The sequence below is a fragment of the Carassius carassius genome, chromosome 21 (genome assembly GCF_963082965.1).
Source record: "Carassius carassius chromosome 21, fCarCar2.1, whole genome shotgun sequence".
Classification (NCBI taxonomy): domain Eukaryota; kingdom Metazoa; phylum Chordata; class Actinopteri; order Cypriniformes; family Cyprinidae; genus Carassius; species Carassius carassius.
Window position 1 is genome coordinate 30,999,671 of NC_081775.1, and position 22,257 is coordinate 31,021,927.

The window sequence follows — 22,257 nt, forward strand, 5'->3', positions numbered from 1 at the left end:
ACATAGCACGGCAGGTTACGCAGTACTCGTTCCCTCATCTCAGGGAACCGAGGTTACGTTAGTAACCGAGTACGTTCCCTTTCGAGAGTACTCTCGTACTGCGTAAGCTAGCTTACGCTATGGGAACACAATGTAAAACGCCGTGCGTGCTCGGGAACTTCGACCTGTCACAGCCCGAGGCGAGAGCTCGGGGCTTTATAGCAGGAAAAATCCCAGTCCCAACAGCCAACCTTAGTGAGCTTTATATAGGGAACGAAAAAAGGGGGACGTGATAAGGCTTAGCACGTCTATATAGAAAGTACCCTGGCCTGCAGGGCAGGGACTTGCAGATTATAGAATCTAATAAATGTGGACGGAGAGGCCCAGCCTGCCGCCGCACAGATATCATCCAGTGGTATCCCGCAGGACCACGCCCATGACGAGGCCATACCTCGGGTGGAATGGGCTCTGATGCCGAACAGGCAGTGAAGGCCCTTAGATTTGTAAGCCAGCGAGATAGTGTCTACTATCCATCGCGATAGGCTTTGCTTCGTGGTGGCGAGACCTCGGGTGCGCCCACCAAAGCATATGAAGAGCTGGTCCGACCTCCTGAATAAGGCGGAGCGCGCAATATAGGTTTTAAGAGCCCTGACGGGGCAGATGAAGCTCGCGTTGCTTTCGTCGCTTTGCGAGGAAAGGGCTGACAGCGAGATGACCTGCGCTCTGAACGGTGTTGAGAGCACCTTGGGGACATAGCCGTGTTTTGGTCTGAGAATGACTCTGGAGTCATTAGGCCCAAACTCGAGACAGTCAGCGCTTACAGATAGCGCATGTAAATCCCCCACTCGCTTGACTGAGGCCAGAGCCAGTAGAAAAGCGGTTTTGAACGAAAGAAGCTTCATATCGACAGACTGAAGCGGTTCAAAAGGGGGGCCCTTTAAGGCCTCTAGGACCGTAGACAGGTCCCAGGAAGGGATTGAAGGGGGTCGGGGAGGGTTCTTCCGACGAGCTCCCTTAAGGAAACGAATGACCAGTTCGTTTTTTCCCAGTGATAGGCCGGCCACCGGAGCATGAGAAGCTGCAATGGCTGCCACATACACTTTGAGCGTAGACGGGGATCTGCCCGCATCTAAACGCTCCTGTAGGAAGGAGAGTATCTCCGTCACGTCACATAAGTGAGGGTCTAGGTTCCGTGTCCCGCACCAGGTGGAGAACACTGACCATTTCTGCGCGTATAGGCGCCTGGTTGAGGGCGCTCTGGCTTCCGTAATGGTCTTTAACACTCCCTCAGGGAGGTTCCCGGGTACCCGTTGAGGGGCCATACATGAAGGGCCCAAAGTTCGGGGTGGGGATGCCAGAGCGCACCCTTCAGCTGCGTGAGGAGATCTTTCCGCAGCGGTATTGGCCATGGGGCTGTACTGGACAGCTGCATCAGCTCGGAGAACCAAGGTTGGGTCGTCCAGAGTGGGGCTACTAGCAGCATAGCACATCTGCTCTTCCTGACCCGATCGATGACCTGCGGTAGCATCGCGACCGGTGGGAAGGCATAAAGCGGGCGTCTGGGCCAATCGAGGGCCAGCGCGTCCCTGCTCTTTGAAAAATATATTGGGCAATGAGCGTTGTCTTCTGAGGCGAAGAGGTCGACCTCTGCCCTGCCGAAGATGCTCCACATCAACTGAACCGTCTGTGGGTGAAGAGACCACTCCCCAGGGGGAACATTCGCCCTGGAAAGCATGTCCGGGCCCCGGTTCAGGATGCCAGGTACATGCGCTGCCTTTAGCGAGCGCAGATTGTAATGTGCCCATGTCAGAAGACGCTCGGTCAGGGTGTGCAAGGTTTCTGACCTGACACCACCCTGGCGATTTATGTAGGCCACCACTGACATGCTGTCTGATCTGACCAGAACGTGGTGGCCCTTTAAAAATGGGAGGAAAGCTTTCAGGGATAGTTCGACCGCTATCATCTCCAGACAGTTTATGTGTAACAGTCGCTCCGTGCTCGACCAGAGGCCGGAGGCAGACCTGCCCTCGTACAGGGCGCCCCAACCGAGGTTGGATGCATCTGTCGAGACTACTTTCCATTTCGAGACAGCGCCCGTGCTTACGCCTAACTGATACCAGTTGGCTATTTTCCAAGGGGCCAGAGCTGTGATGCAGCCGTGGGTCACCCTGATGCGCGCGCGGCCGGAAATCCAGGCACGCGCTGGAACACGGTCTCTCAGCCAGCGCTGTAGTGGGCGCATGCGCAGCAGGCCCAGTTTGAGAACCGCAGAGGCTGATGCCATCAGACCTAGCATTTCCTGAAATCGTTTGAGCGGGTAAAGAGACCCGGCTTTGAACGACACGGCTAAATGCTGAATAGTGAGAGCGCGCTGTGACGTCAGACGCGCTGTACATGTCACAGAGTCTATGTCTATCCCCAAAAAGGAAATCCTCTGGCTGGGAGACAGAGCGCTCTTGACAGTGTTGATCGTGAGACCCAGGCATTCTAAATGGCTGAGGATCCAGGATCTGTGTGTCATCAGTAGTTCCTCGGAATGGGCTAAAACTAGCCAGTCGTCGAGGTAGTTCAATACTCGCACTCCCCGCATTCTCAGGGGTGCGAGAGCGGCATCCATGCACCGTGTAAACGTACGGGGCGCTACGGAGAGGCCGAATGGAAGAACCATGTACTGATAAGTCTGCCCCTCGAAGGCGAATCTCAAGAATGGCCTGTGATGGGGTGCTATTTGAATGTGAAAGTAAGCGTCTTTCAGATCCACTGAGAAAAACCAATCCCTCGGGCGAATTTGCGCGAGTATTTGTTTGGTAGTTAACATTTTGAACGATCGCGTCATAAGCGCTTTGTTCAAACGTCTGAGATCTAGGATGGGTCTGAGACCGCCATCCTTTTTTGGTACGAGGAAGTAGCGGCTGTAAAAGCCTGACTCGCGCTGCGCAGGGGGGACAGTTTCTATCGCCCCTTTTGCAAGAAGGTTTATCAGTTCGGCGCGAAGGACGTGTGTCATTTCGCGTTTCACTTTCGTTTCGACCACGGCGCGAAAGCGCGGCGGTCTGCGAGCGAACTGGAGCGAGTAACCTCGTTTTATTATATTCAAAACCCAATTTGATATGCCGGGGATGGCCTGCCATGCAGCGGCTCGTGCGGCTATGGGTTGAATGTGCTTCGGGCACTGGCCGCCTGTTATGAGGGGACCAGTAGCTCGAGTATGCTGTGCTTGTGACACTGTGGTGACAGCGCTTATTTGTAGGGTTGCGCACTGAGAAGTGGGCACGCGCGCTACATTTAGAGCACCTCCGGCGCGAGCGGGAAGGTGGGCATGAAAGGAGACCCGAGTGAGTCTTTGTGACACTTGGGGGAGTGTGTATACATGTAGGGGTGCGTACTGTGTAGTGGGCACACTGCCTACATAGAAAAAGCTCTTTTTGTGCTTTATTGAGGTCGCCGTGAAAACGGCGTTTGTGTGCAGGCGTGCGTGCATTGTAACAGGCTCGTTTACTGCAGTATAGACATCTCCAACCGCCTTTAGTGAGGGGATTGGAGGAAGCATGTGAGGTTTCTTGTGTGGTGGTCCGGCCGCAGCGGGACTTAACCACGGTCTTTTCAGCCCGAAGGTCAGGAGGGCTTCGGAGGCTCGGGGTTCAGCACAATCCTGGGCCGAGGTCCCCGTCTCTCTGGCGGTTTGCGGCTCGTAGAGCGAGAGCGGTGCTGGGTTTTGGTCGCTGGGCGAGACTGTAAGTCTGGCTGCGATGGCTTCGAGGTCTGAGGGGGCGGCGCATTTCTACGGCGTCCCGCAGCAGAGCTAGAGCGTTTCGGCAGGAAGTGTCTCATTGCCTGTGACGTTTTCTGAGCCTCAGTGAAGCGTTCAGCGAAACCCTTAACCGACTGGCCAAAGAGGCCGGAAGGCGAGATAGGAGAGTCGAGAAAGGCGGATTTGTCGGCGTCTTTCATCTCCGTGAGCGTGAGCCAGAGGTGTCGCTCTAAAACAGCGAGGCTTGCCATGCTTCGGCCGATCGCTTGTGCTGTGGTCTTTGTCGCACGCAGGGCTAGATCAGTAGCGCTGCGGAGATCTTTAAAGTCATAGGTATCTGGGGCAGACTCGTCCAGGTTACGGAGAAGTCTGGCCTGAAAAACCTGCAGCACAGCCATGGTGTGTAGAGCCGAAGCAGCTTGACCAGCGGAGGTGTAAGCTCGGCCAGCGAGAGCTGAGGTGGTGCGGCACGGCTTGGATGGATGCACAGGCTTCGACCGCCATCCAGCGGCTGAGGGCGGGCAGAGGTGTGCAGCAATAGCCTCCTCGAGAGGGGGGAGGCTCTCGTAACCGTGGTCTCGGGCGCCGTCGACAGAAGAGAGCGCTGACGAGACAGAAGTCTTCAAGCGTGCGGAGAATGGGGCTTTCCACGACTTCGTGAGTTCATTGTGAACTTCCGGGAAGAAGGGGGCGTTTCTTTGCGGAGGGGCCGAAGGGCGCCCCTGCAGGAACCATTCATCCAGCCTGCTTTTAGCGGGCTCGTCTGGAGGAGACCAGTCGAGCTGAAGGTCGCTGACAGCCCTTGTAAGCACGCGAGTAAGCTCCGCGTCGATATCGGCGCGTTGTCCGGTGCAGCTGGGTGCTGTAGAGGGGGGGGGGGGTCCGCAATGGAGCCCGACCATTCCTCACTACTGGACGCGGCGAGAGAAAGGCTGTCGTGTCTGTCCTCTTCCGCCTCAGGCGCTCCGAAGGAGAAGGGGGCGCTGGTGAGCAGGGACTGGCGCTGCTCGTCCACGAAGAGGACAGGCGAAGGAGAGAGAGCGGGCGAGGCACGCGGGGAGTGTTCCGGCGTGAGCTCGCGTGTAGCAGTATGCTCAGGCATTCTCTGATCGCGGCGTTTCTTACGCGGCACTTGAGAGAGAAGAGGCGGAGCGGGTGGAGCATCGTGGCTGTTTTGAGCTAATCGAGCCCGCAGGGTCGATATAGCCATGTCGTCGCACTCAGGGCAGCCGCCCTTGAAGAGTGCGCTCTCAGCATGCTCGCGGCCCAGGCAGGAGACACAGATAATGTGGCGGTCCTCGCTGGGCAGAGGGCCTCGGCAGGAAGCGCAGGCCCGAGGCATTTGAAACAACGCCTCGAATTCTGGAGGAAAAAAGTGTGATGCAGCGGCAAACACACTAGCTTTGAAAAGGATATAGTCACGCCGGATGGCGCAGCAGGAAGCGAGTGCTGAAGGCGGCGTCGAGATGAAGCACGAGCCGGCGTCCTCAGATCTGCGTTGCAGTGCTATCCCGCTGAGAGGCTTTTCGACGGCGTGTAGAGGCTTCTCCGGAGAAGACAGCGAAGTGCAGGTGAGATCGCTGAAGGAGATGAAATCTGATCCCTATGGTGAAGCGGTGGCTTATATAGTTCCAGCCACGCCTATTTTGGCGCGCTCTGACGTCCAATGGGCGCGAAGCGCCCCCATTGGTTCGTTACTCTCCGCCGCCTCACCATAGGTTGCTGCAGTTGCCGCAGCACAGCCAATAAGCGTGCGAGCCGCTTCGCTTGGGTCTGCTGTGCTGCAGCACTGCGTTTTACATTATTTAAAAATTAAGGATAATTTTTGGCTTCATATTCTCGAGAAAAGGGGACCTTTTCCCATAGCGTAAGCTAGCTTACGCAGTACGAGAGTACTCTCGAAAGGGAACTAAATTTTTTTATGCATTGCTAAGAACTTAATTCGGACAACTTTAAAGATGATTTTCTCAATATTTAGAATTTTTTTTGAACGCTCAGATTCCAGATTTTCAAATAGCTGCATCTCGACCAAATATTATCCTAGTTTATTAATTTTTTTTTCATATGATGTATAAATCTCAATTAAAAGAAAATGGACCCCACTGGTTTTGTGGTCCAGAGCCAAAATTGGCTGGTTAAAAAGTTTACCATAAATATCTGTATAAAATAGTTTTGACCCTTTTGACTGGACCATGGGCTATTTATTTACTTTTCAATTTTATTTTATTTTATTTTATTTTATTTTATTTTATTTTATTTTATTTTATTTTATTTGTATATATTTCCATTTATTTATTTTAGATTTTAAATATTTTATTTTATTTTATTTTATTTTATTTTATTTTATTTTATTTTATTTTATTTTATTTTATTTTATTTTATTTTATTTTAAATTAAATAAAATAATTTTTTATTTTATTTTGTTTTATTTTATTTTATTTTATTTTTATATATTTCCATTTATTTATTTTAGATTTTTAAATATTTTATTTTATTTTATTTTATTTTATTTTTTTATATATTTCCATTTATTTATGTTAGATTTTTTAATATTTTATTTTTAATTTAATTTAATTTTATTTTATTTTATTTTATTTTATTTTATTTTATTTTTATATATTTCCATTTATTTATTTTAGAATTTTAAATATTTTTTTTTTTATTTTATTTTATTTGTGATTCAGTTTGATTCTTTCGGATACTTCACTCATGCATTGATATAGCGGATCTTTATTGTACATGCATTTCTAAAGCAGGTAATGACAATTCAATACGGACGGAGCTTGTATTGCTCTACTAAGTCTGAGCACATTACATGTGATTTTCAGCTCCTCCACTAGAGGGCAGAGTCTGACAGATCCTGATGCCCCAAACCGTTACACACACTAGTTTCCACCATAATCCCATAGTTTAATCTCACTGCAACTCATCTATTCAAGACTTGTGCTCTTATTAATCTTCACTTTTCATCTGAACATTAACATTTGTGAGATTAAATACATCTGAACAGTTTTGAGGTTAGATTACTATTGTTTTTTGTCACTCATCTGTGCATTGACGTCTTGATGTCTGTGATGTCTTATTGTACCGTGGTACAGTACTTTTATAACTGTATGTGAGGCAGATTCACTGTTATCTTGTTTGTGGCTCGTGTCCTTCAGTAAATGCATGTAAACATGAGTCTGGAGTCACTGAACACTAACAGAGTTCAAATGATCTCTAAAACTGACTCTGACTTCCTGTTTGACTTCCTGTCACAGCTGGTGTGAGTGAGTGTGTGTGATCAAAGGAGGAAGTTTGTGTTGTGTGTGTTTGGAGTTTCTTGAGATCAGGAGAGATGATGGATACGGATGGAGACTCAGACGAGGACATACGGTAGGAACTTGCTCTCATCTCCATCAGCAGCAGGGCTTTACCTCGCTGCATCAGAAATATGAGATAAAACACGATCTGAGCCATGAGCAATCGTTTCCTGATCCGTATCGACGCAAGACGCTCTGTTTCGCTCAACTCTGTGTGAAGGTGTATGGAGATGCTTTTTATTTTTATTTATTACTGTGCAAAGTTGTATAGAAATGATTTCTTACATTACGTTTAATTTAAAATAATTATTTTTATATGTATTTATTATTTGATTCTCATTCATTTTTTTTTTCATTTTATTGTAGCATTCTGTCTCTTTGACTGATTGATTGTTTGGATTTATTATGTATTAATTATTAATATTTATTTTATTTTATAAAATAATTATTGTATTTTTAATATTTACTTATGTTTTATTTATTTGTTTTATTATTATTTATGAATGTATTATATTATATGTATTTTATTTATTTATTTATACTGAATGTATTATTTTTATTATTCTACTCCCTTGTTTCTTTCTATTTAATTATTTATTATTTGTTTTACTATGATTTTTTTTTTTTTTTTTACATTTTATTAATTATAATTATAATTATATAATTATATAATTATAATTTAATTTTATCATAAATAATTAGCATACTTATGCACCTGGCAACCACATAACAACCCCTAGGCAACCTACAGCATCCTTCTAGTCGTGCTATTTTATTATCATTTGACATACCATTATAGTTTTATTGATATTTTGTTTTAATGTTTTTATTTAATATATATATATATATATATATATATATATATTTTGCATAATAACATATATATATATTTTACATAATAACATTATATATATATATAATTTTTTTTGTTTTTTTACAGTATTTAAATACATTTTTTATTTCAGTTTTAGTTATTTTATAGTTATTTATTAAGTTAAACTAATATAAAAAAAATACAAATGTAGCCTTGGTATCTAGTTTTTATATTTAAGTTTTATATTTTATTTCAGTTAATTTTAGATTTTAAGATTATTTCAAGAAACAAAAAGTAAAATAAAAAAAGGTTTTGGTTTCAGTTAATTATAATACAGTACTATAATAGATAACCCTGCATCCTAGAATCACATTTTCTTTATGCAGTTATAATAATAATAATAATAATAATAAATAGTTTCACTTTCTAACAATGCAGCATCTATTATCAGCACCATCATCTGGTTTCATTTCTCTTGTTCACGCTGATAGGATCTGAATGTGATTCTCCAGATTGAGATTAATGCACGTTCTCATGCTGGAGAGGCTCATTTTCTGATTTATTGATTCGTTTTTGTTCCTCATGTGATCTGCTGGAGGATGTAACTTCAGCTTTGTTTACATGTGTGATCAGTGTTTGTCACTGGATGCTGATTGGTCCGTTAAGAGCTTCATTGTGATTGGACGGTTCCGCTGGCTTCAGCAGATGAGGAAGGTTGTGTGCGTTAGAGTCTTGATGAACTGTTTTGGGAGGTTTATTTCTCATCATCAGAGGTTTGGACGGTCTCGTACAGGTTATGAGCTGTAACTGACTCACTTCATATGGATCATTGTCTGTTTCCTGTCATCTTTAGGGTTCCTGCACTTCCTGTGAAGAACCTCACTGGGTCTGGACAGGTTCATCCTGCATTAGCAGGTACAGTACAGCACCAAATCAGATTCACTTCAGCGTAAAGAACTTTACTGGCATTACAGACACTACAGTTAGTTTGTGTTTACCGCTTAATTCTGTATGAAAGTTTATAGAAATGTTTATTTTTTTATATACAAGTAACCTACAGGTAATAATGAAAGATTTGATCAAAAAGACAAGTTAATTTAGAATTAAGAACATCTTAACTCTGTACAAAAATGGGAAGAAATATTATAGAAATCATTTTTAATTGTTTAATTTTAAAGTCCAAAGATGTATATCAGTGATATTTTATTTTATTTTATTTTATTTTCATGAAAAGACCAGTAATGTACCAACAAATAATTTTAACAAAAGACTTAAATTAAGAATTTAGGATAATAAATTAACATATATTTTAATTTGCAAGTAAATAGCTTAACTTTGTACAAAAGTTTATAGAAATAAATTTTTAATTGTTTTATTTTAACATGCAAGTAAACAGCTGAACTGTGTCCAAAGACGTATATCAGTGATTTATTTTATTTTATTTTATTTTATTTTATTTTTTTTTATTTTTTTTTATTTTATTTTATTATTATTTTTATTTTATTTTATTATTTTTTATTTTATTTTATGTTATGTTATGTTATGTTATGTTATGTTATGTTATGTTATTTTTATTTTATTTTATTTTATTTTATTTTATTTTATTTTATTTTATTTTTAATTTATTTTAGCTTAACTCTGTACAAAAGTGTATTTAATTTTTCGTTCTATTTTAACACGAAAGTGAGCTCTGTATGTAGGAGTACAGAAATGGTTTTATCTAGTATTACTTTTCCATGCATGTAAACCGCTTAACCGTGTTTAAAGATATAGTAATTATTATTGTTAAAATTGCATTGAAGGCATAGAGTTGATCAGTTCATGCATCTCCCAGGAATCGAACCCTTGTCCTCACAGTGCCATGATCTACATCTTGAGCTGATATTAGTGTCTGTCTGTGTCAGGGATGACTGGGATCCTCATGTGTGCCGCCGGGCTCCCCGTGTGTTTGACTCGTGCTCCTAAACCCGTCCTGCATCCACCGCCGGTCAGCAAGAGTGACCTGAAACCTGTGCCAGGGATCAACAGCATCCGGCGCAAGACCAAGACAAAGCACCTCCGAAAAGGTGTGTGTGTGTGTGTGTGTTTATCTAGCCATTGATTCTCTGTCTGACTTTTTTTGCTGATCTGAGCAGAGCAGACTTTGTGTGAATCGAGCAACAACAGAAAGTGACAAGTTTGCTCTTACATTACAGCTCCTCAAGCGTGTTACCATAGATCTGCTCAACACTTATAGATTTGTTTCTGTGCCTCCGTTCCTGCAGGAATCAATCGTGTATTAAAAGTCCAGACGTGTGTTAAAGGTCACCAGAGTAAAGACGCTTTGAGAAACAAACACTGAATATCTGTGTTCTGAAGAGTGCATTTGACACATCCTCTCTTTAGCCTCATTCGGTGTAAAAAGAAGGTTATAAATAAAGCATCAACGCTGATGGATGTGCAAATTTAAGAGCTCTAAAAATCTGGGATTTGTCTTTTGTGGTTGTATGAAGCTTAATAAACAAACCAGCTGCAATCTTATATTTTTTATTTATATATATCTTGGGTCCTTTTATTTTATTTACATTTAAGTAAACGGCTTTATTCTATAAAAGGTGTATAACGATTTTATTTAAATTTTAAATGTTATTGTATGTTACATTTTATTTTGTTTAACTTCAAGTAAAGAGCTGAATTCTATAAAATGCGTATTACAATTATTTTTTAAATTTATATTTAATTTAATTTTTGTATATTTTATTTTATTTACAATTTGAGTAAACCGCTCAATTCATATTTACTATTATTTTAATTTATATTTTAATTTTATGTTTTATATTTTATTTCCATTTGAGTAAACTGTATATAGAAGATTTTCTTTTTCTTTTTGTATATTTTATGTTATTATACATCTGTACAAAGGTAAAATGGTTTTATTTTATATTTTATATATATATTATTTATTTTTGTATATTTACTGTATTTTTGATTTTCGTATATTTTATTTCATTTTATTAACTTAACTCTGTATAAAGGTGTATAGAATTTTTATTTAATTTAATTTTTGTATATTTTATTTTTTTCACAATTTGAGTAAACAGCTGAATTCTATAAGAGCAATATAGAAAATATTGCATTTCATTTTAATTTATATTTCTAATTTTATTTTGTATATTTTATTTTATTTACATTTAACAGCTTATATCTGTACAAAGGTAAAATGGTTTTATTTTATATTTTATATATATTATTTATTTTTGTATATTTATTGTATTTTTTATTTTCCTATATTTTATTTAGTTTTAACACTGTAAAGAGCTGTATAGAAACGTTTTATTATTTATGTGTGTGTGTATATATATATATATTTAACATGCATATAAGCTAAGTATGTAAGATTTGAACAAAAAAAGCATATACTGAGAATGATTTAAATAAGAGTTCACATCAAAAATAAATTCTGCACAAACACATGACTAAAGCTCCACTGTCTGATACGTAATTCTAGTTTTGTCTGTTTTTCCAGGTAAAAACCCGGAGGACGTGGTTCGGCGCTACACAGAGAAGATCAAGACGGCTCCTGATGAGGTGATTGATGAGGGTTGTGTTAATGAGTGAGGCAGCAGATGTGTGTGCGTGTTACTCACTGTTGATATCCGTCAGGACTGCACCATCTGCATGGAGCGACTGAGCACCGCGTCCGGATACGAGGGAGTGCTGAGCTACAAAGGCTCAAAGCCCGAGCTGGTTGGAAAACTGGGAAAGTGTGGCCACATGTACCATCTTCTGTGTCTGGTGGCCATGTACAACAACGGCAATAAGGTCAGAACACATCACTTGAAGACTGTGATCATATCAGTCTGTTTTGACTTCATTTTCTGTATAGTATTTAACCAAACCGACCAGTTTCAGGATCGATCACACAACTTCATGACATTGTGTTCACAGCCAGAAAGCACTGAAAAATCTGGTGCATTTGAATGGACTGTCATAATAGAAGAACATTTAATTGCAAAACTGATGTTATGATCTGTTTTAAAGTTTGTTTTCTCATAGGAGAAAAATAATGGGATTTAAAAAATATACATTGGTTTCTATGCAGTTCATCAAAAATCAACGCTACTGAAAACACTGAAGATTCATGCAAACGCATAAAAACCTTATTATAGGGTTATTATAGTTAAACCCATAAAAAAAAAAAACAGAACAATACCACCCGAAGATTTTTGCGGAAAATGTAAATAAAATGACAATGCAATGATTTGTAAATCATATAAATCCATATTGTATTAATTATATTACAGAAGGCTGTAACATTTCTTAAAAAAGTTGTTACATGCAAAAACAAACAAACAAACAAACAATTAAAAAAGAAAATGGGCAGATAATAAGGTTAATTAGCAATGAGTCAGTAAGATGATCGGGGATAAAAAGAGTATCTTAAGCCCAAAGTATATTTTGGAAAGCTTCATCTTCATTAGTTCATATATCTCACCCCAAATTAAAAATGCTGTCTTTAATTAATTAATTAATTGCCCTGTACGACCTTTGATCAGCTTCAGAACAAAAAAGATGTTTTTGATGCAATCCAAAAGCTTTCTGACTAGAGATGGGCATTTCAAAAAATATATATTGTATCCGGATATTTGGGCTCATTACAAAAGGATATTAGAATATTTGCTTATATATGATGAGATTTAATGAGAAAGACGTATTTTTTGTGATGATTTCTGAACAAGCTTATGATGAGGCATTTTAAACATCAGGCTTTCTTTTGATTAAAAAGGTATTTAAACAAATATATTTATATGTAGTAAAATTTGAGTAGTGTGTTTATTTTTCGAATAATAATTACAGCTCGAGTATTCGAATGTTTGTGCATCTGAAAATATTAGCTTTTGTGTCCGTGCTGCATTATTTTGCTCGTCTTTAATGAAGTGCATCTAAGCATGAAACATTGCACACAAACCTCGGTGCATGTCTCCGATGGCTGTGAGTGTCCCAGCCGTCCCAGTTCTGTTTCCTCGGGTGTTTAGTGAGTGTTTAATGATGTTGTTCTCAGGACGGCAGTCTGCAGTGTCCCACCTGTAAAGCCATCTATGGAGAGAAGACCGGCACACAGCCTCCTGGGAAGATGGAGTACCACGTGATTCCTCATTCTCTGCCTGGATGCTCCGACACCAAGACCATACGGATCATCTACGACATTCCCGCTGGGATACAGGTATATTCAATTAATAGAAGTACAACAAATAAATACATTTTTTTAACATTTCTTCAGAAATGATTACATTTCTAAATAATAAGTAAATATGAACTTCATTGGGAAAAAAATGTCTTGAAGTTTTAATATTTTTAAGATTTAATAATAATAATAATATAATAATTTTTTTATTTATTTTATAAATAGTTTAACTCTGTAGAAAGGTTTTTATTTATTTTATTTTATTTTATTTTAGTTTAGTTTAGTTTAGTAAACTGCTTATCTCTGTACAGAAATGAATAGATTTTTTTTTTACAACCAAGGAAATACTTGTGTATAAAAATTGGTTATTTGTACAGATTTGTGCGTGTTTGCAATAAATGTTATAATATTTTTAACATAACTTAATTTTCAATATACAAGCAATGATAAAAATGACAGTTTTGAAGTAATAATTTTAACATTGATATTTCTGCAGTAGTAGCATGTAACTGTACAAAGGTGTATAAAAAAAATGGTTATTTGATTTATTAATATATATTTATATATATATATATATATTATTTATATATTTTTTTTGTGCGTTTGCAATAAATGTGTTTCAATATTTTTAACTTAACTTAATTTTCAATATATAAGCAATGATAAAAATAACCATGTAAATACTACTTGGTAGTAAAAAAATGCCTATTTGACTTTATTTATATCTTATTTTCTTTATGCGTGTTTGCAAATACAGCTATGAGGCGTTGGAAACACAACAGGCTAAAAAAGATGCTGTCATAAAGAAGAAAAAAAAACCAATGCAATAGTTACTTAATTATTTTTATATTATTAAAATGAATATTACTATCATTATTTACACAGACGTTAATGAGGTTGACAAAAGTTTGTTTGTATGAAGAGGCATGTGCACCGGAGCATCTGTTGTTCGCTTCAGGCGGCCCAGTTTTCACAGAGAAAGGTTTTGCACTCATATTTAATATGTCAGGGTGTTGCTGCAGAATGACCGTGGGCTTGTGGCTTCTGTTCACCGTGTTCTCACTGTGTTTCACCATACGTGAGACAGGAAGTGGCTGCGTGGGGATTTCCTGCTCATTCTGGGTCATTGTCTCTCATGTTTTACACCATCAGCCACCCACTCACTCCCATCACAAATATCCCATTATCACTAACACCCTCGACGTGCCGAGAAATGCAGTTCTGTGTAGTTCTAGTTCGTTGGAGTTTTAAAAATATAATTGTAGTTTAGTAATTTTAAGCAATCTAGAATCGAAACATTATATAGGTGTTAATATTTTATGAACTTACTTTTTATTTATATATGCTACTATTCTATACATTTCGGTTTGTATATATTTCATAATATTTAAATATATATCAGTTGAGTGTGTGTCTCTCTGTGTGTGTGTGTGTGTGTGTGTGTGTGTGTGTGTGTGTGTGAGAGTGTGAGAGTGAGTGAGTGAGTGTGTGTGTGTGTGTGTCTGTGTGTGTGCCTGTGCCTGTGTGTCTGTGTGTGTGCGTGTGTGTGTGTGAGTGAGTGTGTCTGTGTGTGTGTGTGTGTGTGTGTCTGTGTGTGTGCCTGTGTGTGTGCCTGTGTCTGTGTGTCTGTGTGTGTGTTTGTGTGTGTCTGTGTGTGTGCCTGTGTCTGTGTGTGTGTGTGTGTGTGTGTGTGTGAGTGTGTGTGTGTGTGTGTGTGAGTGTGTGTGTCTGTGTCTGTGTGTGTCTTTGTCTGTGTGTGTGTGTGTCTGTGTGTCTGTGTGTGTGTGTGTGTGTGTGTGTGTGTGTGTGTGTGTGTCTGTGTGTGTGTGAGTGTGTGTGTCTGTGTCTGTGTCTGTGTGTGTGTGTGTGTGTGTGTCTGTGTGTCTGTGTCTGTGTGTGTGTGAGTGTGTGTGTCTGTGTGTGTGTGTGTGTCTGTCTGTGTGTGTGTGTGTCTGTGTGTGTGTGTGTGTGTGTGTGTGTGAGTGTGTGTGTGTGTGTGTGTGAGAGAGAGAGAGTGTGTGTGTGTGTGTGTGTGTGTGTGTGTGTGTGTGTGAGGTGTGTGTGTATGTGTGTGTGTGTGTCTGTGTGTGTGTGTTATTAAATGAAAGGGATGTCAAAAGCTTCATTTTCTGCAGAAATGCTGTTCTTGTCTGATTTTGATCTGTGTGTGAAGCTGTGATGTGATCAGCGATGGCTGTGAATAACAGCTGGCCGTCGTTAGTGTTTTCTCTCCGCTGTGTGCTAATTGAGCAAGCGATGTGTGAAGTGTGACCGCGTGTGTTGTGTGTGTTTTGTCCAGACCTCAGAACACCCAAATCCTGGGAAAAAGTACAGCGCACGTGGATTTCCTCGACACTGCTACTTACCAGACAATGAGAAAGGACGGAAGGTGAGAAAATATCTGATGAAAAACAATGGATCTTTAATTTTTTCATATATTGTTTATTTAATTAAGAATTGTATAAATTATTCTAAATAATAAAATACTTGTTTTCGTTATTTTGACATGTTCTGGCGTCCATCCAGTGTTGTTTATAAGAAAATAGAAAACTTGGAATAAATTAAATATTGAATATACTAGGGTTGTTATAGTAAACTAAAACTATATATAAAATCTAATTCAAAATAAAATAAAATTTGTACTGAATTATTATTTCAGCTATTTCTAAATGTCTCATTTTCATTATGTTGTCATTAACGTGATGTGCTGAAAAAAACAAAAACTGAATTAAATATTAACAAAAAGTATATGTAGACTATACTATATGTATATTCACGGTTCGGTTCATTTTCGGTACAGTAAGGGAAAGAGATGCAAACATTAAACTGCAGGTTGTTTATTACTATAAACTTTTTTTAACAATTTGTTTAAAATACTTTTTAATAAAGTATATATCAAATAAAAAAGAATAAGAAATAAAATACTGCTGCTAAGTTCTCCACTAAATAAAATACTCTCAGTCTCAAACCAATATCATATAATAAAATATAAATAAATAAATATGATTACAGTGCAGCATTACCAATCCCAGCTTGTAGGCCTGCTCATATTTAAAAAAAAAAAAAAAAAAAAAAAAATATATACACATATATATATATATATATATATATATATATATATATATATATAACTTTTCCAAAGTGTAAAGCATCAACAGTTTCAGTTTTTAGACCTGCTCAGATTTCGTTATTGCGTTGGACCGATCTGAATTAAGAGCAAAGGTCTGTTTAAATGCCGACGGGAGCTGCGTTTGAATTACAATCGTTGTTTTCCTAGTTGTAGTGATGTTCACACTTGCGTGATGCCTTTTGAAAACATTAGGCCGGTGACACACTGGCATATTGCACCTGTCAAACATAGTCTATTTTGCTATCAATACTGTTGACGGTGTCCTTTATCAGTAGGCTTTATATTTATGCTCAACATGAAGTATAGATATTGTTGTCGTGAAGACAAGATCCTGGTCTGTCGGCGGTCTCCCTCTATGTCACCTACAGTAGCAGCAGCACGCCAGCACCGCGTCAGGACCGATTCTGGTGTGTAAAGACACAGAAAACGCGAAGCAGCTGACACGCAACTGACACGCAGCAGAAACGCCACGCTCACGACATGCAGCCAGTGTGTCACCGGCCTTAGAATCAGCTGCAGGGCGGGATTTGTGCTGAACGCGGAGACTAACGCTACTTAATATGTTCGTTTGGAAACACGAAAATGTGCCCATGTTCCGCACACAAAATATTGTATTCCGTAATTTGGTACACACCTGCACCGTACCGAAAGCCCTGTACCGAAACGGTCCGGTACGAATACACATAGCGTTACACCCCTAATATATATATATATATATATATATATATATATAAATACATATATGAGTGCTCTGAATGCAGGTTCACATTGTATTTGTGGCTCATTTCAGGTGTTGAAGTTGTTAATCATGGCGTGGGATCGTCGTTTGATCTTCACCATCGGGACGTCCAGCACGACGGGAGAGACGGACACAGTCGTGTGGAACGAGATTCACCACAAGACCGAGTTCGGCTCCAACCTCACGGGCCACGGCTTCCCCGACCCCAACTATCTGGACAACGTGATGAGAGAACTGGCCGCCCAGGGCGTCGGAGAGGACAACCTGAAGGACTGAGGCTCGGTCCACACACACACTCACCACCAGAGAGACCTTTGACCTCTCTGGGAACAACGGTCCTCACTTACCCCAAGTGAGAGACGAGGAGATGTGGATGATGGAGTGATGAAATCAATAGAAATTACTCTAATCTGTTTCTCATTTACTTTCTCAGCTCTCTTTCTCCCTCTCTACAGTAGCGACACTCTTTTTCCTAGGCTACCCAGAATGCATCTTGGCTCAGACCGGTGCATGTGGTAGTTGTATATACACTCACATTAGTGGTTGACCGACATGGGTTTTTCAGTGGCGATGCCTTTACAGATATAATAAATCATATCTAGGGCTGTCAAGTGATAATAATAATAAAAACAAATCTAATTAATTACATGATCTGCAGATTAATCAGAGAAATTCCCCCCAAAAGATTATTCATTGTGTTATATGAAAAAAGGCTTTGAATAAACATTATGAAAAGTAGCTTTAGAAAGAAATATTTTGATCCAGTATTGCGTAAATATTGCTAAATGTTTTTCTTTTAAGTATTTATTTAGTATTGGAATATGAAATGGTTTTTAAAAAAGGAAATTAATTTGAAAGTAAAACTTGTAGGAGGCAGAAGCAAGTCACGGTCTTAATGAGTGATTCGTTGAATTATTCATCCAACCGATAATTCAAGCCAATGATTCAGTCAGAAAGGAGTCACTGATTAATTCAAATGAGAAATATCGCTAGCGACTGTTTTAATAAATAATTGGCTCACTTGATTCATTCAAACAGCTGATTCTTTCAGAAATTAAGAAAGTGACTGTCTTTATGAACGAGTCACTGAATCATTGGTTCACTTGATTCATTCAAACAGCTGATTCTTTCAGAAATTAAGAAAGTGACTGTCTTTATGAACGAGTCACTGAATCATTGGTTCACTTGATTCATTCAAACAGCTGATTCTTTCAGAAATTAAGAAAGTGACTGTCTTTATGAACGAGTCACTGAATCAATGGTTCACTTGATTCATTCAAACAGCTGATTCTTTCAGAAATTAAGAAAGTGACTGTCTTTATGAACGAGTCACTGAATCAATGGTTCACTTGATTCATTCAAAAAGCTGATTCTTTCAGAAATTAAGAAAGTGACTGTCTTTATGAACGAGTCACTGAATCATTGGTTCACTTGATTCATTCAAAAAGCTGATTCTTTCAGAAATTAAGAAAGTGACTGTCTTTATGAACGAGTCACTGAATCATTGGTTCACTTGATTCATTCAAACAGCTGATTCTTTCAGAAATTAAGAAAGGGACTGTCTTTATGAACGAGTCACTGAATCATTGGTTCACTTGATTCATTCAAATGGCTGATTCTTTCAGAAACTAAGAAAGGGACTTTCTTTATGAACGAGTCACTGAATCATTGGTTCACTTGATTCATTCAAATGGTTGATTCTTTCAGAAACTAAGAAAGGGACTTTCTTTATGAACGAGTCACTGAATCGTTGGTTCACTTGATTCATTCAAATGGCTGATTCTTTCAGAAACAAAGAAAGGGACTTTCTTTATGAACGAGTCACTGAATCATTGGTTCACTTGATTCATTCAAATGGCTGATTCTTTCAGAAACAAAGAAAGGGACTTTCTTTATGTATCATTCACTGAATCATTGGCTCACTCGATTAGTTCAAAATCATGGATTCATTCAGTAACAAAACACTGTGTTGTTTGCTGTGCTTAATGCAGAAGAGTCTTGGAAAAATTAAAAAAAACACCTATTTTACCAATTATTTACTAGATAATGTTGGCAATTGTAAGCTAAATGAACACCTCTGTTAATCTGCCAGTTAGTAGCTGATGCTGATGATCTCAAAATCACCAAATATCAGATGATTCATTCCATTTCTTGATATATTTTTCGATCACTGCATCCAATATTGGTGCATTCCATGTATAACATGGGGAAGTTTTGTTTCCATGTTGATTTTTTTAAACTGCAACTCTTTCAGACAGTTTTCATGATGTTTTCGGGCCTGAAACAGCATTAGTTTGGCCTACGTATATGTAACTGATTAAAGAATCATGCGTTTTTAGGGATATCGGTATAGATGGATATATACGCAGATTTTTTGGGGCTGCTTTTGATGTTTGTGCAAGCGATGCATAAAATATCTGCACTATCTCCGGCTCGTGTGCTACTTTTGAACTTCAGAGCAATTAGCGAAGCTCAGAACGAACGCTGAGATTTGAGGATCCTTCTGTGTGCATTTTAACTTTTAGAGTGAATAAGATGAATAGGATGTCTTTTGAAATATGCAATGATTCATATCCTATCTTGCTTTGTTTCTGTTTTATGTCATTGATCTGAGAGCGTGGCTTTCTGGCTGCAGACGGGTTTGTCTGTGCTGTGTTTGGATTGGAATACTGGCATACTACTTTACTACAATACTGCACACGGTATACAGTACTATTTTTAAAATGCAGACCTTATTTCATGATGAATACTTTAAATAATTGTCCTTTTGAATTGCGTGTAAGTGGCGTCCAGTTATGATGTTGAAGAAATACGATTGATGCCCATTTTATAATCAATTTTGTGCAATGAAGTGAGAATTCAAGGCAGTCAACTGATCAACTAATGAATTAAAATAGTCAAAATTGTTGCGGACATTTCTAGTTTATTTGTCACACTGGATATAAAGTTTGCAGTGGTTCTCAACCAGGGGTCTGGGCCTCAAAAATACAAACATTTAAAATAAAAATTGTAAAATTTAAAATATTTAAAATAAGCAAAATAAATAAATAAATAATAATTATAAATCAATCTAATTTTGAGTGACTAAAACTCGCAACAAAAGTAACTAAAAATTGCTAATAAAAAAAAAAAACTACAAAAACCATATACTAAAATAAAATTAAAAAAAGAGAGATATTTTATTTCAGCTATTGGCAAAACCAAATTTCTCATTTTCATTTAGTTTAACCTGAAGTACTAAAATAACTAAAACAAAAACTGATGCTAAAATTTATAAAACTATATAGGCATATAAAAAACAATAACTAGTGCACGACACGCATCATAAACCTTTAAACCAAAAATGAAAATGAGAAAATAAACAAATTATTGGTTAAATAATAAAATATAATATAAATGATCATTTAAAAACTTCGGTCTTCAAAACCTGGATGAGAAAGTGTGATTTCTGTAATAATTAATAAAATCTTAAAAGGAGAAGGACACTTCAGCTCCTAAAGCATCTGCAATCCTGAAATGTAATTATTTAAAAGTTTAATTAGGAGTATTTTAGGTACTTTTTTATTTTCAGAAAATTAAAATGCATTTTGTAAAACAAAACTAGGGCTTTATGGTTTTTAAATATGGTTGTGGATAAATGAGGGCCCTGAAGGTTGAGAAACACTGGCATAGTGCATTTCGAGTATTTCATACAGTGTGCTCCACTTGCACATTCTGTCAAATGCATTGGGTCATGCACAGAACATTGACATGTAAACTTACTAGATGATGTAGAAACAGCAGTATGTTCTGAACACAGCCCTCATGTGTTTGGTGACAGAGCGTTTCTGAGCCCGCAGCAGATAAATCACAACTCAAACTCCTTTCTACGTTAAAGTCATTTAGTTTGTGACGTTCAGAGATGTTTTGGTCTGTGAACGGTGATGTATTTCTGCGGTGACTCTGATACATGTCTCATCTGGAAGCCAAAGATCGTGACGCCATCGTACAGTCTCTGAAGGGCCGTTCACTCTGACAGCGTTTTACAGCAACAAACCAAGCTTTTGGGCTTCATAACCATCGTTTTTCTCACTTTACAGCCTTTCGGAAATATCTGTGCCTTCTGAATCTTTTTCTTCTTTTTTTGCACATATTATATAAATCACAGTTTTAAAGTTAAAATGTTTTGGACATAAGTCTCTTCTGCATTAGTTTACTCAAAAATGTCAAAATGTAAAATTGTGAAATGTTATTTTAATTGTTTTCTATGTGAATATATAATCAAATGTGATTTATTCCTTTGATAAAAGCTGTATTTTCAGCATCATTCCTCCAGTCTTCAGTGTCACATGATCATCAGAAATCATTATAATTCACTGATCAAGAAACATTTCTGATTGTTTTTGCAGAAGCCGTCATTTTTAGGCTTCACTGATGAATAGAAAGTTCGAAAGAACAGCATTTATTTGAAATCGTAATCTTTTAAAAACATCAAAAATTTAATCAATTTTGTGTGTTTGATTTCTTCCACAAAAAAGGCAAATAAAAAAATCTAACTATGTATTACATGACATGTTAGCTGTCAGTGTGAACGGCTTTTCGGACTCAGATTAAGTTGTTTTTAACGCTGTGGATGATTGAACAGGCCACAGATCTGCAGTCTTCCTCCAAACGCAGAATCTCTCTGACTGTGTCTTGAAATGTCTGTATGCATCTTTAGTTACTCTCGTGTCTTGTAATGCTTAGAAGAACTCAATAGAGTACAATATATAGAGGTCAACATATAAACACATGCATTTAAGAGTGTGATATATCTTTGAAGTGTTTAAATTATTTTTATACTTACACATGACACACACATATACACGTGTACATATTTGATACATGCTTTTTTTGTCGAATCTGACAGTTTGTCAGTATAACGTCAGGGACTGTTACTGTTTTCTGAGCGTCTTACTGTATATTAGTCGTGCCATTTAAGAAATGATTGCTGTCGCTGATGTCGGTCGGTGGGAAGGGTTTGTTTTTTGACTTGCCCACCCAAATGGGTCGAGTACCTTTATATATATCTGCAGGGAATATTTCATTCATCATTCATATAACCACTGCTCTATATGCATCGTCTTCCTTAATAATGCCTTTGCATTGTTTGAGCCTGTACAAATTTCAGTGTAAATCTTTGAGATTGGAGAATGAAAGTTTTTTTAATATTTTAGATTTTTTTTATTTAATTTTTTTGTGTTCGTAATTGCATTGTGTATTTTTGCAATTTTTGTGTTTATTATTTGTCATTTCTTTTATTTTCACTTGACCCTTTTAAGGTTACTTTGTTTAACCAAATTTAACATTGACATTTAAATGTAACCTTTTTATTATTACTAATGTCTATGTAGTTTAAA

The 22,257-nt window shown here is 38.3% G+C and overlaps 1 protein-coding gene across 1 annotated transcript in view; it reads left to right on the top strand.

Annotated features, from left to right (window-relative positions):
- LOC132098146 (E3 ubiquitin-protein ligase DTX1-like) overlaps nt 1–18,832 on the top strand; it is a 41,046-nt gene extending 22,214 nt beyond the window's left edge. The window contains exons 4-10 of the mRNA XM_059504310.1: nt 8,700–8,761; nt 9,751–9,912; nt 11,352–11,413; nt 11,489–11,647; nt 12,888–13,049; nt 15,310–15,399; nt 16,931–18,832. Coding sequence (XP_059360293.1) covers nt 8,700–8,761; nt 9,751–9,912; nt 11,352–11,413; nt 11,489–11,647; nt 12,888–13,049; nt 15,310–15,399; nt 16,931–17,155 — 922 coding nt within the window. The 3' untranslated portion in view covers nt 17,156–18,832. The remainder of the gene's footprint in view (nt 1–8,699; nt 8,762–9,750; nt 9,913–11,351; nt 11,414–11,488; nt 11,648–12,887; nt 13,050–15,309; nt 15,400–16,930) is intronic.
- Nucleotides 18,833–22,257: the final 3,425 nt, after the last annotated feature.